General features: G+C 46.1%; 1 protein-coding gene across 3 annotated transcripts in view; it reads left to right on the top strand.

The window, feature by feature from the left end:
• Positions 1 to 16,663, top strand: part of olah (oleoyl-ACP hydrolase) — a 63,584-nt gene that overhangs the window by 16,787 nt on the left and 30,134 nt on the right. For all 3 annotated transcript variants that reach the window (XM_070881336.1, XM_070881338.1, XM_070881339.1), the window contains one exon: positions 5,046 to 5,184. In XM_070881336.1, the coding sequence (XP_070737437.1) occupies positions 5,046 to 5,184 (139 nt within the window). The remainder of the gene's footprint in view (positions 1 to 5,045; positions 5,185 to 16,663) is intronic.

Genomic DNA, 16,663 nt, shown 5'->3' with positions numbered 1-16,663 from the left:
TTTGCACAACAATCTCTTGTGTGAGACCTTGTCAAAAGCCTTTTGAAAGTCCAAATACACCACATCCACTGGTTCTCCCTTGTCCACTCTACTGGTTGCATCCTCAAAAACTTCCAGAAGATTTGTCAAGCATGATTTCCCCTTCATAAATCCATGCTGACTTGGACCGATCCTGTCACTGCTTACCAAATGTACTGCTATTTCATCCTTAATAATCAGTCTCTGACACTCTCTTGTAACACTTTGTGGTCAATGTGGTGTACCACTACAGCTTGCATTTATATAGCGCCTTTAACATAGTAAAAATAAACCAAGGTGCTTCACAGGAGCCATATCAGACAAAATTTGACACCGTGCCACATCATGAGATATTAGGACAGGTGACCAAAAGCTTAGTCAAAGAGGTATGGTTTAAGGAGTGACTTAAAGGAGGAGAGGTAGAGAGGTTTAGGAAGGGAATTCCAGAGCTTCGGGTCTAAGCAGCTGAAGGCACAAATGCCAATGATGGAATGATTAAGATCGGGGATGTGCAAGAAGCCGAATTGGGGTGTCGCATAAATCTCATAGGGTTGTAGGGCTGGAGGAGGTTACAGAGACTTGGGTGGGGGGGGGGGGGCGAAGCCATGGAGGGATTTGATCACAAGGATGAGAATTTTAAAAACGAATTGTTGCCAGACCAGAAGCCAATGTAGGTCAGCGACCACAGGGGTGATGGGTGAACAGGTCTTGGTGCGAGTTAGGATACGGGCAGCAGTTTTTTATGAGCTTTGTGTGGAAGGGGAGGCCAGCCAGGAGAGCATTAGACTAATCAAGTCAAGCAGTGATGGACATGGGTAGAAATTCAGTCCGCCTTCCCGGCTGGGAAATAGTACATCATAGGCTGGGCCTACAAAATGAAAGCAAGAGATTTTAAATATTTTCCATTTCCTGGGAAAAAACACCTTGCTATTCTGCATTGTTTTATTTTGCAGCTCATGTAGGAATTGGCAAAACTACTGCAACCAGAGCAATTACAGAGCGTTGTGGGGGTTCAAGCTTTGGCTGGAATCAAGTGTTGGAATGCTTTATGGTGCACTGACTTTGGAAAAGTATAGCTTTTAAAATGCAATTTAGGACAAATTGTGAATTTTTTTAAAAGTTAATTATTCCCATTTAACAAAATCAGAATGTACCAGGCCTTGCATTGTTGCAAAAGTTTCTCTTGATACTTGTTTACGATTTCACTATACATAATGACCAGAGCACTTTTTCCCTATTCGGAAGATTAAAAATGTGATTTTGAAGTCATTTGATAAACTTTGGGGGGAAAAAATTGTGCATGATGAGAGAGGAAATTTACAAAATGCTTCCACATTCTTATAAAACGGTGACCCACAAAATTTAAATTAGGAACAATTTTGAAAATAAATATTAATTTGGGGCAAAGATTGTTTCCATGACAACCATCTTGCATTTAGATTTTAAAAAGCCACTGGAGCAACAGTGAGCAACAGTCAGATAAACTTTTGGCAGTTTTCCAAATTCAACAATAAAGAGAAAGTCTATTTTACATCAGCTAAGAACAATAGCTCAGGGCAAATACTGATGTCTCAGCCTTTGAATGAAGGGATTTGTTTTTATTTATGAGTCAAACTTTGCATTCTCCTCCATTTTTGTCTTCCTAATGGGTAGGAATATCCTTGTGCATAATTTTAAACCATAAAATGTTGAAAACAACTGAATGCAAGCATGTTTTTAACAATTAATTCTTATGGTAATTTTTCTTCTAATTTTCTTCCTGTTTAAGAACATAAGAAACAGGAAAAGGAATAGGCCATACGGCCCCTCGAGCCTGCTCCGCCATTCAATAAGATCGTGGCTGATCTGATCATGGACTCAGCTCCACTTCCCCGCCCGCTCCCCATAACCCCTTATCCCCTTATCGTTTAAGAAACTGTCTATTTCTGTCTTAAATTTATTCCAATAGCTAATGTAACACCACTTTTTTAAAAAGGAGGGAGAGAGAAAACGGGTAATTATAGACCGGTTAGCCTGACTTCAGTAGTGGGAAAATGTTGGAATCAATTATTAAAGATAAAATAACAGCACATTTGGAAAACAGTGACAGCATCGGTCCAAGTCAAGATCGATTTATGAAAGGGAAATCATGCTTGACAAATCTTCTGGAATTTTTTGAGGATGTAACTAGTAGAGTGGACAGGGGAGAACTAGTGGATGTGGTGTATTTGGACTTTCAAAAGGCTTTTGACAAGGTCCCACACAAGAGATTGGTGTGCAAAATTAAAGCACATGGTATTGGGGGTAATGTACTGACGTGGATAGAGAACTGGTTGGCAGACAGGAAGCAGAGAGTCGGGATAAACGGGTCCTTTTCAGAATGGCAGGCAGTGACTAGTGGGGTGCCACAGGGCTCAGTGCTGGGACCCCAGCTATTTACAATATACATTAATGATTTAGATGAAGGAATTGAGTGTAATATCTCCAAGTTTACCGATGACACTAAACTGGGTGGCGGTGTGAGCTGTGAGGAGGACGCTAAGAGGCTGCAGGGTGACTTGGACAGGTTAGGTGAGTGGGCAAATGCATGGCAGATGCAGTATAATGTGAATAAATGTGAGGTTATCCACTTTGGTGGCAAAAACATGAAGGCAGAATATTATCTGAATGGCGGCAGATTAGGAAATGGAGAGGTGCAATGAGACCTGGGTGTCATGGTACATCAGTCATTGAAAGTTGGCATGCAGGTACAGCAGATGGTGAAGAAGGCAAATGGTATGTTGGCCTTCATAGCTAGGGGATTTGAGTATAGGAGCAGGGAGGTCTTACTGCAATTGTACAGGGCCTTGGTGAGGCCTCACCTGGAATATTGTGTTCAGATTTGGTCTCCTAATCTGAGGAAGGACGTTCTTGCAATTGAGGGAGTGCAGCGAAGGTTCACCAGACTGATTCCCGGGATGGCTGGACTGACATGTGAGGAGAGACTGGATCGACTGGGCCTTTATTCACTGGAGTTTAGAAGGATGAGAGGGGATCTCATAGAAACATACAAAATTCTGATGGGACAGGACAGGTTAGATGCAGGAACTATGTTCCCGATGTTGGGGAAGTCCAGAACCAGGGGTCACAGACTAAGGATAAGGATAAGGGGTAAGCCATGAGGAGAAACTTCTTCACTCAGAGAGTTGTTAACCTGTGGAATTCCCTACCGCAGAGAGTTGTTGATGCCAGTTCATTGGATATATTCAAGAGGGAGTTAGATGTGGCCCTTACGGCTAAAGGGATCAAGGGGTATGGAGAGAAAGCAGGAAAGGGGTACTGCGGTGAATGATCAGCCATGATCTTATTGAATGGTGGTGCAGGCTCGAAGGGCCGAATGGCCTACTCCTGCATCTATTTTCTATGTTTCTATGTTTCTATGACCCAGCTTCTACAGCTCTCTGAGGCAGCAAATTTCACAGATTTACAGCCCTCTGAGAGAAGAAATTTCTCCTCATCTCTGTTTTAAATGGGCGGCCCCTTATTCTAAGATCATGCCCTCTATTTCTAGTCTCCCCCATCAGTGGAAACATTCTCTCTGCACCCACCTTGTCAAGCCTCCTCATAATCTTATACGTTTCGATAAGATCACCTCTCTTTCTTCTGAATTCCAATGAGTAGAGGCCCAACCTACTCAACCTTTCCTCACAAGTCAACCCCCTCATCCCGGAATCAACCTAGTGAACCTTCTCTGAACTGCCTCCAAAGCAAGTATATCCTTCCCCCCTCCCCCCACCCGATCTCTTCCCCCCCACCCTGCCTTTAAAGGCAGTGCCGGGAATAGAAGGGTAATTCCATGATCCAATGCTCCCAGGGAGCACAGGTTGTAGCACCTGTCACAGAATTACCCCTATAGTTTATCAGTGCTGGCAGTGCTTTGGTACCATCATGTAAGTGTCAGTGGGCACTTTGACCATCGGGCCTCACAGCTTTCTACTCCTCTTAGCCCAGGAGGGGACTGAAGGCAATTGTAATACGTACACATACTGCTCTTCTGCCTGAAATTGTTTAATTGAGCAGAGGCTCAGAATCCAATTTAGGACCATATTGGTCTTTATGCCACAATGCTCACTCAATCACCAGAGGAAACACCCAAGACACTTAAGTTGGGAGTCTCCGAGAGCAGCAAGACAGAACTACACGTATGATGCTCTCTCCTGTTTGGCCTAGTTGGTGCCGCTGCTCCAAATCAAAATCTTTTGGAGACTTTTTTATTCATGTGGACCAGCGCTTTGCGCACATCCATGATTTTTTTTTACAGCTGTGCATGTACAAATGAGCAGGGTGCTGACATCACCCCCTCAAGGTAGCACTGCTGTTCCGTCACCTGGTTGTTGACTGGCCCTCCAGTGACACAGCAGCGAATTCTATCCCAGGAAAGAACAAAACCCAGTCAGAAACTGTCCACCTTAACAGGAAGACTTTCAAAATTAAACTGGCTTGAACTCCATCAATAATTAATCATTAAACACTGGAGTGCTCAATATCAGAATGGAAAGATAGCTGATTCTGTGTGTCTGCATACTTGCATCATAATGCAAGGTCGAGTTGTTTCTATGGCAAAGCTTAAAGCAATGTTGATAGAGAACTAGGCCTTGATTTTCCTCCGCTATGCCACTCCAAGTCAGGCGGTAAAGAGACAGGTATATCAGTGCGGAAACCTACTATTGCGTTCCTGGCTGACCTCTATTTTCCTCCCACTACACACATCAGGGAGGCCACTAGCTGCTGTGTCACTGCCTTGCCAGATGTAAATAATGGGAGGAAGGTGGGATTTGGTAACCTGCCCGATTTCCTTTCCTTCTACTGCTGCGGCCATGAGAGGAGTGGCAATAATCCCTGAGATGTCGGAGGAAGGCCTGATGATGCCCGTTTTTTATGGAATGGCAGTGCGAAATGTCTGATAAACAGATTTGATTCTGCATGCTTATTCATTATACTATAAAATCATCCACATTCTGGAATTTGCAGAGACACTTACACTAATAATCAAACTCTTTCAATTTCAGTTTACTCTATACGCCTTCCTGGAAGGGAAACTCGATCTAAGGAGCCTTTTACGCTGAACCTTCAGCAACTTATTGAAGAAATTGCCAGCACCTTGCTGCCTAGCCTTAAAGAGAAGCCGTTTGCATTTTTTGGTCACAGGTATGGAACATAATGAACCAAGTATGGGTCTTTCTTGGGCTACAAACAAGCAAACCAAGGTTTGTCAGGCACTGCACTGGAGGTCTTGGAGGAGGAGGTAGAAAGTAGAAGAGATGTTCTGTATTTGCTGGGGGGCGGGGGTGGGGGGAGGGCAGGAGACCCTCCAGAGACACAGTCAAAAGGCAGTGGGAACAGAAAGCAATGGAGGTCCATGCAAGGAGTCAGGCCCCAAGGACCTGGATGCAGTGCCGCAAGAAGTTCAATGACCTCACATGAGTATTCAAGGTCAGTGAATGCATCTTCAAATGCCATATCCTTAAAAACTGCACCACTAGCTTCAGCCATTGTTCAATTCACCACACCCCCATCACTCACCTACCAACAATTTCTATCAAACAGGCCTCCTACCTAACACTCATGCTTCACCTCATCCTCACATACAAGCCTCACACCCACATCTCACAGGTTGCACACACTGTCAGCTACACATGACAGCTAACTGGAGGGGAACAGGCGCACTTGCATGTCCTGACCCCCATGGAGGAGGTGGTGCTGGCCATTATTGGAATGGCCATTTCTGAGGCCATAGCCAGCAGTGTGGCTGAAACCATTGAAGAGGACAGTATCCTCATACCTAATCATCCTCCTCACATCCCACTTCCCCCTCATCTTACACTCTCTTCTGATTTACAAGATGAAGATGGTGTAAGCATGCACCTCTTACTTTCCCCCCCTCCCCGCTCAACCTTACCCTTGTACCTTTTTCCTTTCCGATACCTAAGAGGTGCAACCTGGCCAGGCAGTTGAGCAACACCAAGAAGAGAGTGATGATTTCACACTCGCAGCCACCAGCTCAGATACTGATATTGCATGTAATTTAGAGGATAGTATAGAGGCAGGATCTTCACTTGGTGAGATACCAGGAATGAGTGGTCTGCAGCCAAGGAAGGGGGCAAGGATAATGCAGGTGCCAGCTGGCTAGAGGGTGAGTTTGCAGACGGGTTCCACCCCTGAGGACTCAGGTGAGGACTTCGATGGGGCAGCCTACAGAAGAACGCTGATGGGTATGCACAGCCAAATGCTTGGTGCATTGGCAGGCCTGCCAGAAAGCCTGCAGTCAATGTCATGGTACGTGGAGGAGTCCACCACCAACTTGGCACAGGGCTTTGCAGCATGGATGTGGTAACCAACTCGTTTGCACACTTGTGGACCCAACCATGATGCAGCGTCCGGTGGCCGATGTCACAGCTTCCATTGCAGCACAAGCAGCAGCCACTTAATGTCTTGAGTGCTGCAGTGGAAGCTCAGACAGCTGTCATCATGGCTGTGAATTACAGTGTGCAAAGGGGCTTGTAGGGTGTCACAGCAGACCAGCAATCTGTCCTCCAACAGATTACTCGGATTGCTGAGACTCTGCCTCGGGGGAGTGGCAGTGGCTCCATGGAGCATGAACCTACTCTTCTCTCTCGGGAAGACAGCATTCGTCCTCCCACCCCTGCCACTCCGCCAGTGTCCTTGATGTTGACAGTCAGTCAGCCAGCCAGCCAGCCGAGACTGCTGCTGCCCATGTGGGATAGTGCGGTCCACAGCTGGGCTTTCTAGACCTCGAGCTGCCTGAGGTCATCCTCCAAAGCCAACTGTCTCCTCCACTGAAAGTCAGCAGCCATGCTGCAGCCACTGAGGAGCACTGCGTAGGAGCACTAGTACAGGCAAAGGCACATGGAAGACAGGCAGTAAGGGAATGCGCATGGCTGATTTGTTGACTTTTGTATGCAATATGGCATGCATAAATTTGGTTTGGAATGTTTATTTTGTGGTTTTATTTTTACATTGTGACCAAACACACTGTGATGGTCAGTGACAGATGGAAGGTCTGTGATTGTTGGCGAATGAGGAATTAGGGTTGTGCTTACTGGTAATGCGCTCGGAGGAGTTCCTCATGGACAGCTCAGGCAGAAAGTGGATGTTTAGATTGCCTCTTCCATTCCGCTTCCTCCTTTTGATCTTCCTCCTACTACTCCTACATTAGTATTAGTAAAAAAATAGTACTGGAGAAATTAATGGGATTGAAAGCCAATAAATCCCCTGGACCTGATGGCCTAGGGCTTTGAAAGAGGTGGCTATAGAGATAGTGGATGCATTGGTTTTCATCTTCCTAAATGCCATAGATTCTGGAACGGTTCCCGCAGATTGGAAGGTAACTAATGTGACCCCACTATTTAAGAAAGGAGGGAGAGAGAAAATGGGGAATTATAGATCAGTTAGCCTGACATCAGTATAGGGAAAATGCTAGAATCTATTATTAAGGATGTGGTAACAGGACACTTCGAAGAATAATAGGATTGTGCAGAGTCAGCACGGATTTATGAAAGGGAAATCATGTTTGACAAATCTTTTGAGAGCTTTTTGAGATTTTAGCTAGCAGGATAGATAAGGGGACCAGTGGATGTGGTGTATTTGGATTTTCAGAAGGCATTTGATAAGGTGCCACACAAGAGGTTATTGAACAAAATTAGGGCTCTTGGGATTGGGGTAATACACTAGCATGGATTACGGATTGGTTGACGGACAGAAAACAGAGTAGGAATAAACGGATCATTTTCAGGTTGGCAGACTGTAACTAGTGGGATACTGCAAGGTTGGGCCCCAGCTATCTACAATCTATATCAATGATTTGGATGAGGAGACCAATTGTAATATATCCAAGTCTGCTGCGTTATGAGAAGGATGCAAAGAGGCTTCAAAGGGATATAGAAGGTGTAGGGGTAAAAAAAAGAGGCTTCTCTCCTTCAATGTGGACTAACTGATATAGCTAATCGGCACCTGCCCATCTGTTGAGGTAAAAGGAGGGTTCTCTCCCTCAACGTGGACTAACTGATATAGTTAAACGACACCTTGCCCTTCGTCCACTGTATAACGACCACGGAAGTGATCACACAAAATCCCAGGTTCAATTGGCTTTTATTTCGAGCAATTGCAAGGGAAGGTTCAGTCGTGGAACCTCCAAAATAAGGTTTTGGAGAGGAGCACCCTCCTACAAAATCCTCGATAGGTCTAATTCTATCAGTGAAGTTACATTGATTTGTCGACTCTTATCAAACTGTCTCTGAGTGGTATATGCAATTGGCCATCTTCTGTGGTGTAGTTCCATGACTTGCACTTTGCCACAGTATAATAGACGCCTAAACTGGCTTCCTTATCTCTTCCTCAGAGACTTCTGATCAACAACTGCTGATTTTGCTGTTTAAGTATTACAGAGGTTACGGATTCAGTTTAATGCATTATACATGTGTGCTATACCTACATAAGTAAGTGTTACATACATAGGCAATTATACAGACCCTCCTAATACTGATAAGTTCACTACCTTCAGCATAATTCTGACCACCTATTTGCAACTCTTACAATTTATCCCTTACAGAAGGGCTAAGTGACCAGATAATCTGTTTTTTAGTGATGTTGATTGAGGGTTAAATATTGTCCAGGACACCGGGAATAACTCCCCTGCTCTTCTTCAAAATAGTGCCATGGAATCTTTTGCGTACACTTGAGAGAGCAATCGGGGCCTCGGTTTAATGTCTCATCTGAAAGACGACACCTTTGACAGTGCAGCACTCCCTCAGCACTGGAGTGTCAGCCTAGATTTTTGTGCTCAAGTCCCTGGAGTGGGACTTGAACCCACAACCTTCTGACTCAGGCAAGTGTACTACCCACTGAGCCACAGCTGATGCACAGTTAGTGGGCAAGAACATGGCAAATGGAATATAATGTGAAGTTATCCACTTTGGTCGGAAAAATAGAAAAGCAGAGTATTTTTTAAATGGAGAGAGATTGGGAAATGTTGGTGTTCAGAGGGACCTGGTTGTCCTTGTACTTGAATCACTGAAAGTTAACATACAGGTACAGCAAGCAATTAAGAAAGCAAATGGTATGTTGACCTTTATTACAAGAGGATTTGAGTATATGAGTAATGATGTCTTACTGCAATTATATAGGGCCCTGGTGAGACCACACCTGGAGTATTGTGCACAGTTTTGGTTTGCATACCTAAGGAAGGATATACTTGCTATTGAGGGAACGCAATAAAGGTTCACCAGACTTATTCCTGGGATGGGGGATTATTCTATGAAGAGAGATTGAGTAGACTAGGCCTATATTCTCCAGAGTTTAGAAGAATAAGAGGTGATCTAATTGAAACCTACATAATTCTTACAGGGCTTGACAGGGTAGATGCAGGGAAGATGTTTTCTCTGGCTGAGGAGTCTAGAACCAGGAGTCACAGTCTCAGAATAAGGGGTCAGCCATTTAGGACTGAGATGAGGAGAAACTTCTTCACTCGAGTGTTGTGAATCTCTGGAATTCTCTACCCCAGAGGGCTATGGAGGCTCAGTCGTTAAGTATATTCAAGTCAGAGATCGATAGACTTTTGGATATTAAGGGAATCAAGGGATATGGGGATAGTGCAGGAAAGTGTTGAGGTAGATCAGCCGTGATCTCATTGAATGGTAAAGCAGGCCCAAGGGGCCCACTGGCCTACTCCTGCTCATAATTCTTAGGTTATGTACTCCTTAGCTGGTGGTAAGGGCTGTTCCCTTATGATGGCGAGGTTGTGCAGCATACAGCAGACTACCACAAAACTTGACATCAGCTTTGCTGAGTACTACAGGATTCCTCCAGGCGGTGGAAGCGTTGTTTCACCATGCCTATGGTCTGCTCTATCACATTTCGTGTGGCGGCATGGCTTTCATTGTATGCATGCTGTGCACATTTGCATGACATGAGCCAAGCCCTCAGCGGATACCCCTGATCAACCTTTGCTTTGCTGTGGTGGCTGAAATGCAGCTGGCACAACGGACTGCCACAGAATGAAGGAATCGTGACTGCTGCCAGGGAATTGATGTGCATGATGCGCTGCCTATGGTCACACACCAGCTGGACATTGTGGGAGTGGCATCCCTTTCAGTTCTGGTACAGGACAGAGTTGACATGCAGTGCCCCGCAAAGTGATGTGCGTGCAGTCAGTGGCACCCTGCACCATGGGGAAGCCTGCAATCCTAGCGAAGCCACGTGCTCGCTCCGCCTGCTGGTCACTGGCAAGAGAGAAATATGTGTAGTCGGCTCTCTTTGAATAGAGAGCCTCAGTGACCTCCCTTACTCAACAGTGGATGGTAGACTGCAAATGTCTCCAGCTGCAGCCTGGAAGGGACCTGATGCATAAAAGTTCATCGCCACAGTCACCTTCACAGCCACTGGTAAAGTGGTCCTTGCCCTACTCTGAGGTTGCAGTTCTGACTGCAGCAGGTGGCAGATTTCAGTGCGGACGTCTCACATATGGTTCCTCGCTGAGGTTCAGGTAATAGAATTTGCTGCAGCGTTAAGCTCCAAAATGGCACCGCTGGCGCCAAATCATGCTGATTGACATGATCTGCCTGCTCTGCACACTTCTGGCAGATGATAGCTTCGCGCACATTAATGCCCTCACCAATATGGCATCCGGCAAGATTCCCCCCACAGGTGTGGGCATTCTCGAAGGAGGGTCCCACCAGGTAAATGCACATTCCGTTCAGATGCCAATAGCATAACCAACTGCAAAATCCAGGCCATGGTCATTTTCAATGTTGTTGATTGCCAGTTGCACTCAGCCTTAAAGTTTAAACATGTTGACAAGAACTTGGCCCCATAAATCAATTTACTGCTTTCTTCATATGTCTTACTGAATATACTGCTCTGTGGTAATTCTGGAGTAATGCAAGAAAAGATGTGCAATTTTATTTGTTTAATTGTTACAATATGAGGCAAAGCTGAGAGCTTAATAAATAATGTGTCAAAACCCTCATTTGTACATTTGACTTATTAGGGAAATGTTGTGGTCCTGATGTAGGAGCAGCAGGGTTGAAGCACATTAGGCTAGATTTTACACTTTTAGAACATAAGAACATAAGAATTAGGAACAGGAGTAGGCCATCTAGCCCCTCGAGCCTGTTCTGCCATTCAACAAGATCATGGCTGATCTGGCCGTGGACTCAGCTCCACTTACCCGCCCGCTCCCCATAACCCTTAATTCCCTTATTGGTTAAAAATCTATCTATCTGTGATTTGAATACATTCAATGAGCTAGCCTCAACTGCTTCCCTGGGCAGAGAATTCCACAGATTCACAACCCTCTGGGAGAAGAAATTCCTTCTCAGCTCGATTTTAAATTGGCTCCCGTATTTTGAGGCTGTGCCCCCCTAGTTCTAGTCTCCCCGACCAGTGGAAACAACCTTTCTGCCTCTATCTTGTCTATCCCTTTCATTATTTTAAATGTTTCTATAAGATCACCCCTCATCCTTCTGAACTCCAACGAGTAAAGACCCAGTCTACTCGATCTATCATCATAAGGTAACCCCCTCATCTCCGGAATCAGCCTAGTGAATCATCTCTGTACCCCCTCCAAAGCTAGTATATCCTTCCTTAAGTAAGGTGACCAAAGCTGCACACAGTACTCCAGGTGCGGCCTCACCAATACCCTGTACAGTTGCAGCAGGACCTCCCTGCTTTTGTACTCCATCCCTCTCGCAAAAATGGGCGTTATTTCCGGTGTGGGTGGTAAAAATGGGTTTTCAGATCACAGGCTTGTTGCCCATTCTCAAAGCCCCTAGTCTCCATTTTTGAAATTGGGCGTTATCACGAGCGATATGAAATGGGCGTTAGTGTTAAATCTCTCTGACCTTCTGCCGTAAAGTGTCGCCATCCTTAGCAACGGCATGGCAATACTCGTTTCCCGCGATTCAGGGGTCATCATTACATGCGCAGAAGAGGAGACAGAGAGAGGGAGCAGAAAGGGACTGAAAGCGTGTGTGGGTGTGGTGTGTGTTTGTTTAGCTGTTGTGGGAGGCAGGAGGGAGATTCACCAGCAACAAAAAGCCGACTAAGCACCAAGAACACAGTTGGCACAGAGTTTTTGTCTAACAAATAATATATAACATGAAAGGGATGGAGGAGGCCCTGGAGCTGGTAGCCAGGAACTGGTGGCAGAGGGCTCCCAGTGATCCCGGAGCACCGCACTGCACCCCAAGGTGCTGCACCCCCATTGCCAACCACACATGAGAGCCAGGAGCAACATCTTGCTTCTGGCTCGGAGCACGTTCCCACCTCGGGACCATCCTCTCCTGTATCCGTCCAAGCAGCGGTTCAGGTGTTATCCCCCTTCCACCAATGAAGCATCACCTGAGGAGCTCCTCGGCTAGGCAGCTTGGAGTCAGAAGGGGAAGGGGAAGGGGTAAAGGTGGGGAGGGGCGGGGCGGGGGTGCGGTAAGGGTTAGTTTTTACAGAAATACTTATGATTTCAGACAAATGTTCAGTTTAAATGTTTTTTATTCAACAAAACCTTGTTGCACATTGGCTCAGATAGCTGCACTGTTACACACTGGTGATTCCTTAACATCAAAGGGTATAATTACACTTAACTTCAATCAACTTAAACTTTAACTGTTACCAAGGTGATGCCCACCATTGATGTATGACCTGCACACCCAGCAGTGTGTCAGCCTTGTAAATACCACCAACGTTCTTTCAGGCAAAGCGCTCATTTATGAGCTGCTGACGGAAGAGTCTTGCAGCTATCATGCCACCATGGGCCCTTTCATGCGCTCTACAGGGGGGCAGGGGCATGGCTTCAGCATCAGCCTGATTGTCTGGGCCAATGTCAGCGTCCACCTCCTCGTCCTCCTCTTCCTCTCTCTGGTGAGGTGGACTGTCAGATCCTGCTGGCAATTCTTGTCCCCTCCTGATAGCCAAGTTGTGCAGCATGGAGCACACCACCACGAATTGAGCTACCTGCTCAGGGTGGTATTGGAGCAAGCCTCCTGTGTGGTCCAGGCATCTAAAGCGCTGCTTAAGCACTCCAATGGTTTTCTCCACAATATTGCGAGTGGCTCTGTGGCTCTCTTTGTATCGCCTCTCGGCTTCGGTGTGGGTGTCACGCAAGGGGGTCATCAGCCAGGTGACGAGGCAATATCCTTTGCCACCAAGCATCAAGCATTGACATTGTGACTGATCATTAAACAAGTCAGATACAATGCTCTCACACAGGATGTGAGCATCATGGATGCTGCCCAGAAATTTAGCATTCACTGACATAATAATTTGCTGGTGGTCGACAACGAGTTGCACATTCAGATTCCTGAAAACCTCTGCATCCTGAAAAGGTGCCCGCATCGCGATGTGCGTGCATTCTATTGTTCCCTGCACCTTGGGGAAGTTAGCAATTCGGTAGAATCCTAAAGCCCTCTCAGTCTGAGCCTCCCTGGTCCTAGGGAAGCTGAAAAAGTCCATCCTGCGTGTGTACAGGGCTTCAGTGACCTGTCTAATGCAGCAATGTGTGGCATGCTGAGACAGACCGCAAATGTCGCCAGCTGAGGCCTGAAAAAAACCCGACGCGTAGAATGACAGTGCCGCGATGACTTTGACCTCGACGGACAGTGCAGTACTGATGGCGCTGGTAGGCTGCAGATCTCCCCTTATGAGCTGGCATACCTCAGTGATAACCTCTTTGTGGAAGCGCAGTCTCCGAAGGCAGGTGTTATCGGACAAGTTGAGGTAAGACCACTTCCTCCTGTACTTGCCAGGGGTGTAACGTCTGGTCCTCCTCATCAGTCTGGCACGTCTTACATTGGGCACATAATGCTGTGGAGCGTACCTTCTGCCATCTCGAGTCTGCAGCATGTAATTGGTCATCAAGAGAGGGTGAGAAAGGACAGGCCCCATTCCAATAGCTATGTTTTCCACCAATTGGTCACAAAGAATGAATGTCCCGACGAAGACACCTATTAAATTCCAATCATTCACAATATCATAAAGATGTTTGTTCAGATGTTCACATCACCTCCAGAATACATCTGAACTCCCCCGAGGTTGAAGTAGAGCAGCCTTTTAAATGATGCGACGATTTAGAACATGGCGTCCATAACGCTGTGAGTAGTTCCGGTTAGTTCCACTTTTTCCCGACGTTTTTTGGGGTGATCGATATTGTGACGAGATGTGTGTGAAGTGGTGAAAGTGACTCTAGGCGATCTCCTGGGCGTTAGTTTCGTCAAATGTGATCTTTACAACAAAATAAAGTGGGCGGTCAGTATTATTGAATCTCGGCGTTAATTACGTGCGGAAAGTAACCGCTGGGCGATATTATGGCCGTTTGTTTCACCCATTCTGATGATTCCTCCCAAAAAAAGTGGGCGGTGGTATTATTTTTTCCCGACATTACACACATAGGGAAAGTAATGCTCGGCGATAAGTGTCCGAAAAATGGGCGTCGGTGTCCGTTTTGTGGCTAAATGGGTGATATCTGGGCGTTATACATCATTTCAGCGGTAAAATGGACGTTGAGTGGCCGTTATACATGCAAAAAAAGTGGAAAGTTCTGTGCTCGGTGAATTGTGATGGGTTTCTTTCGCAAGTCTTGTTAAGGATGTATAGCGAGCTCCTGGTCTTAATTGGGCTTGCTGGGTGGGGGGGGTGGTGGGGGTGGGGCGCTGGGAATGGGGATGCACTGTCAGCCATGTCTGGTCTATCCAGTTCGCCCCCTTGAATGACAGATGTGACATAAAGCATTCAGGGCCAGCCAGCTACAGCAGCAGCAGACGCGGAAGCAGCAATTGCAGGGCCATGTCATGACCCACCTCAATCCCAAGAGGTTCTGACTCACACTCAGCCAGCCACCTCACTTACTCCTGCTCAAACTATAAGGGAAACACTTAGAAGGAGCACAAAGTTAGAATCTAGAGCATACAGAACACACACTATCTTTGGGAAACACGTGTGGGAGAGATAGGTGAGGGGGGAAAATACTAGCCACATTCACTAATCACTTTTAGGAAATCAAATTTATTTCATCTGTGATCAGAGAGAGCGTGCAAGTTTTATAGATTAACGGATTTGTATCCATGCTGAACAATGTCCTCCCTGAGGTGCACTGCCCTGCATGGCCTGCCTTCCCAATCCCCATTCAAATGTTTGCACATGCGCGGTACCAACAATGTAAAAGCAGTGAGCGGCCTGTGACTGGGAACATTGGTGCTGAAGCCATTGTTGCTGAAGATGTTTGGATCACTATATTGTGCACATGTGTGGAGAGGACTATTTGCATTGGGCAAAGGTGGAACTTAGTTGTAGGAGATCCTCCCATTTGGCTTTGTTGTGTACAACAAATATCCTCTGGCTTAATCTCAGTATTTTTCTCTGTCATTGTCGACAAATGGGCCTCCTCCTCCTCCACCATTGTTAGGCCTATCTATCTGGCACAGTAGTTGATGATGTAGCAGATAATGCGATAATCTAGGAGAGCCTGGTGGGCCTGTAATGTAAAACAGCTTACCGTCTATCCAGCATCTGAATCACTGCACCTGAGGTTGATGGAGTGGAACTCCGTGTACATCATGAAAGCCAAATGATTGTGTGCAGAGGCAGAGATGACCACAAATGGCATCAATACTATTGTGGATTTGAGGGTTTCATGTATTGTGAAAACTGGAGAGCCCTCTCAACCTGCCGTGTTTCCAGGGCAAAAACAATGAAGTTGTTTGTCCTGTTGGAAAAACTTGTCAGTAAGCTGCTTGATACATCTATCAGGGCCCAGAAGAGGCGAGGGCCCAGGGGCAGCACAGACCAGCCCACACTGCGATATGTGTGCACACTAGTTCCGTGCAACAGAGCTGGTCTCCAGCCGTCTTGGTTAACCCTTGCCACTGGACCAAGACCTAGCTCTGTCAAGCCAATGTGATGGCTGGTCTGCAATAGCCACCACACGTTAAAAAAATCCATGCACAGGCATCTTCCACCTTTCAGTATGTAGTTCGGGACCTGGAATATTAGGTCCTTCATTGAAACACCTGTGAATTTTTTGGCATGGAAGCAAGTCATCCTCGATTCGAGGGACTGCCTATGATGATGATGACATCTATGCACTGTGGATTGACTGATATTGCTGAGATCCCCTGTGGTAGTTTGGAATGACCCTGAAGTATAACAGTTCAGGATTGCGGTAACCTTGATTTTTTCCAGAAAAGAAAGGGAAGAACATGGTTTTTTTTGATTCCCTGATGCACATGTGCACTGCAGACTGCCTGATGTGGCAGATAGCCCCCAGGGTGACTTGGAAGGATTCAATAATATGTGAGCTTCATGATATGCCCTTCACTTCTATAGGAAGAGCTGTACTAATGTTATATGCAAGTAATTGTGGAGCAGATGACACAACTCTGCCTTGTTTGTAGGGCCACATTACAGCAAAGTTCGAAAGGGGAAAAGTGTGTCAAAAAGAAAAGCCTGAAGGCTCTGTGCCTCAATGCAAGGAGTATTCGTAATAAGGTGGATGAATTAATTGCGCAGGCAGCTATTAATGAATATGATATAAATGGCATTACGGAGACATGGTTCCAGGGTGACCAAGACTGGGAACTCAACATCCAGGGGTATTCAACATTCAGGAAGGATATACAGA

The sequence above is a fragment of the Pristiophorus japonicus genome, chromosome 5 (genome assembly GCF_044704955.1).
Source record: "Pristiophorus japonicus isolate sPriJap1 chromosome 5, sPriJap1.hap1, whole genome shotgun sequence".
Classification (NCBI taxonomy): Eukaryota; Metazoa; Chordata; class Chondrichthyes; family Pristiophoridae; genus Pristiophorus; species Pristiophorus japonicus.
This window is presented reverse-complemented; position numbering and strand designations above follow the sequence as displayed.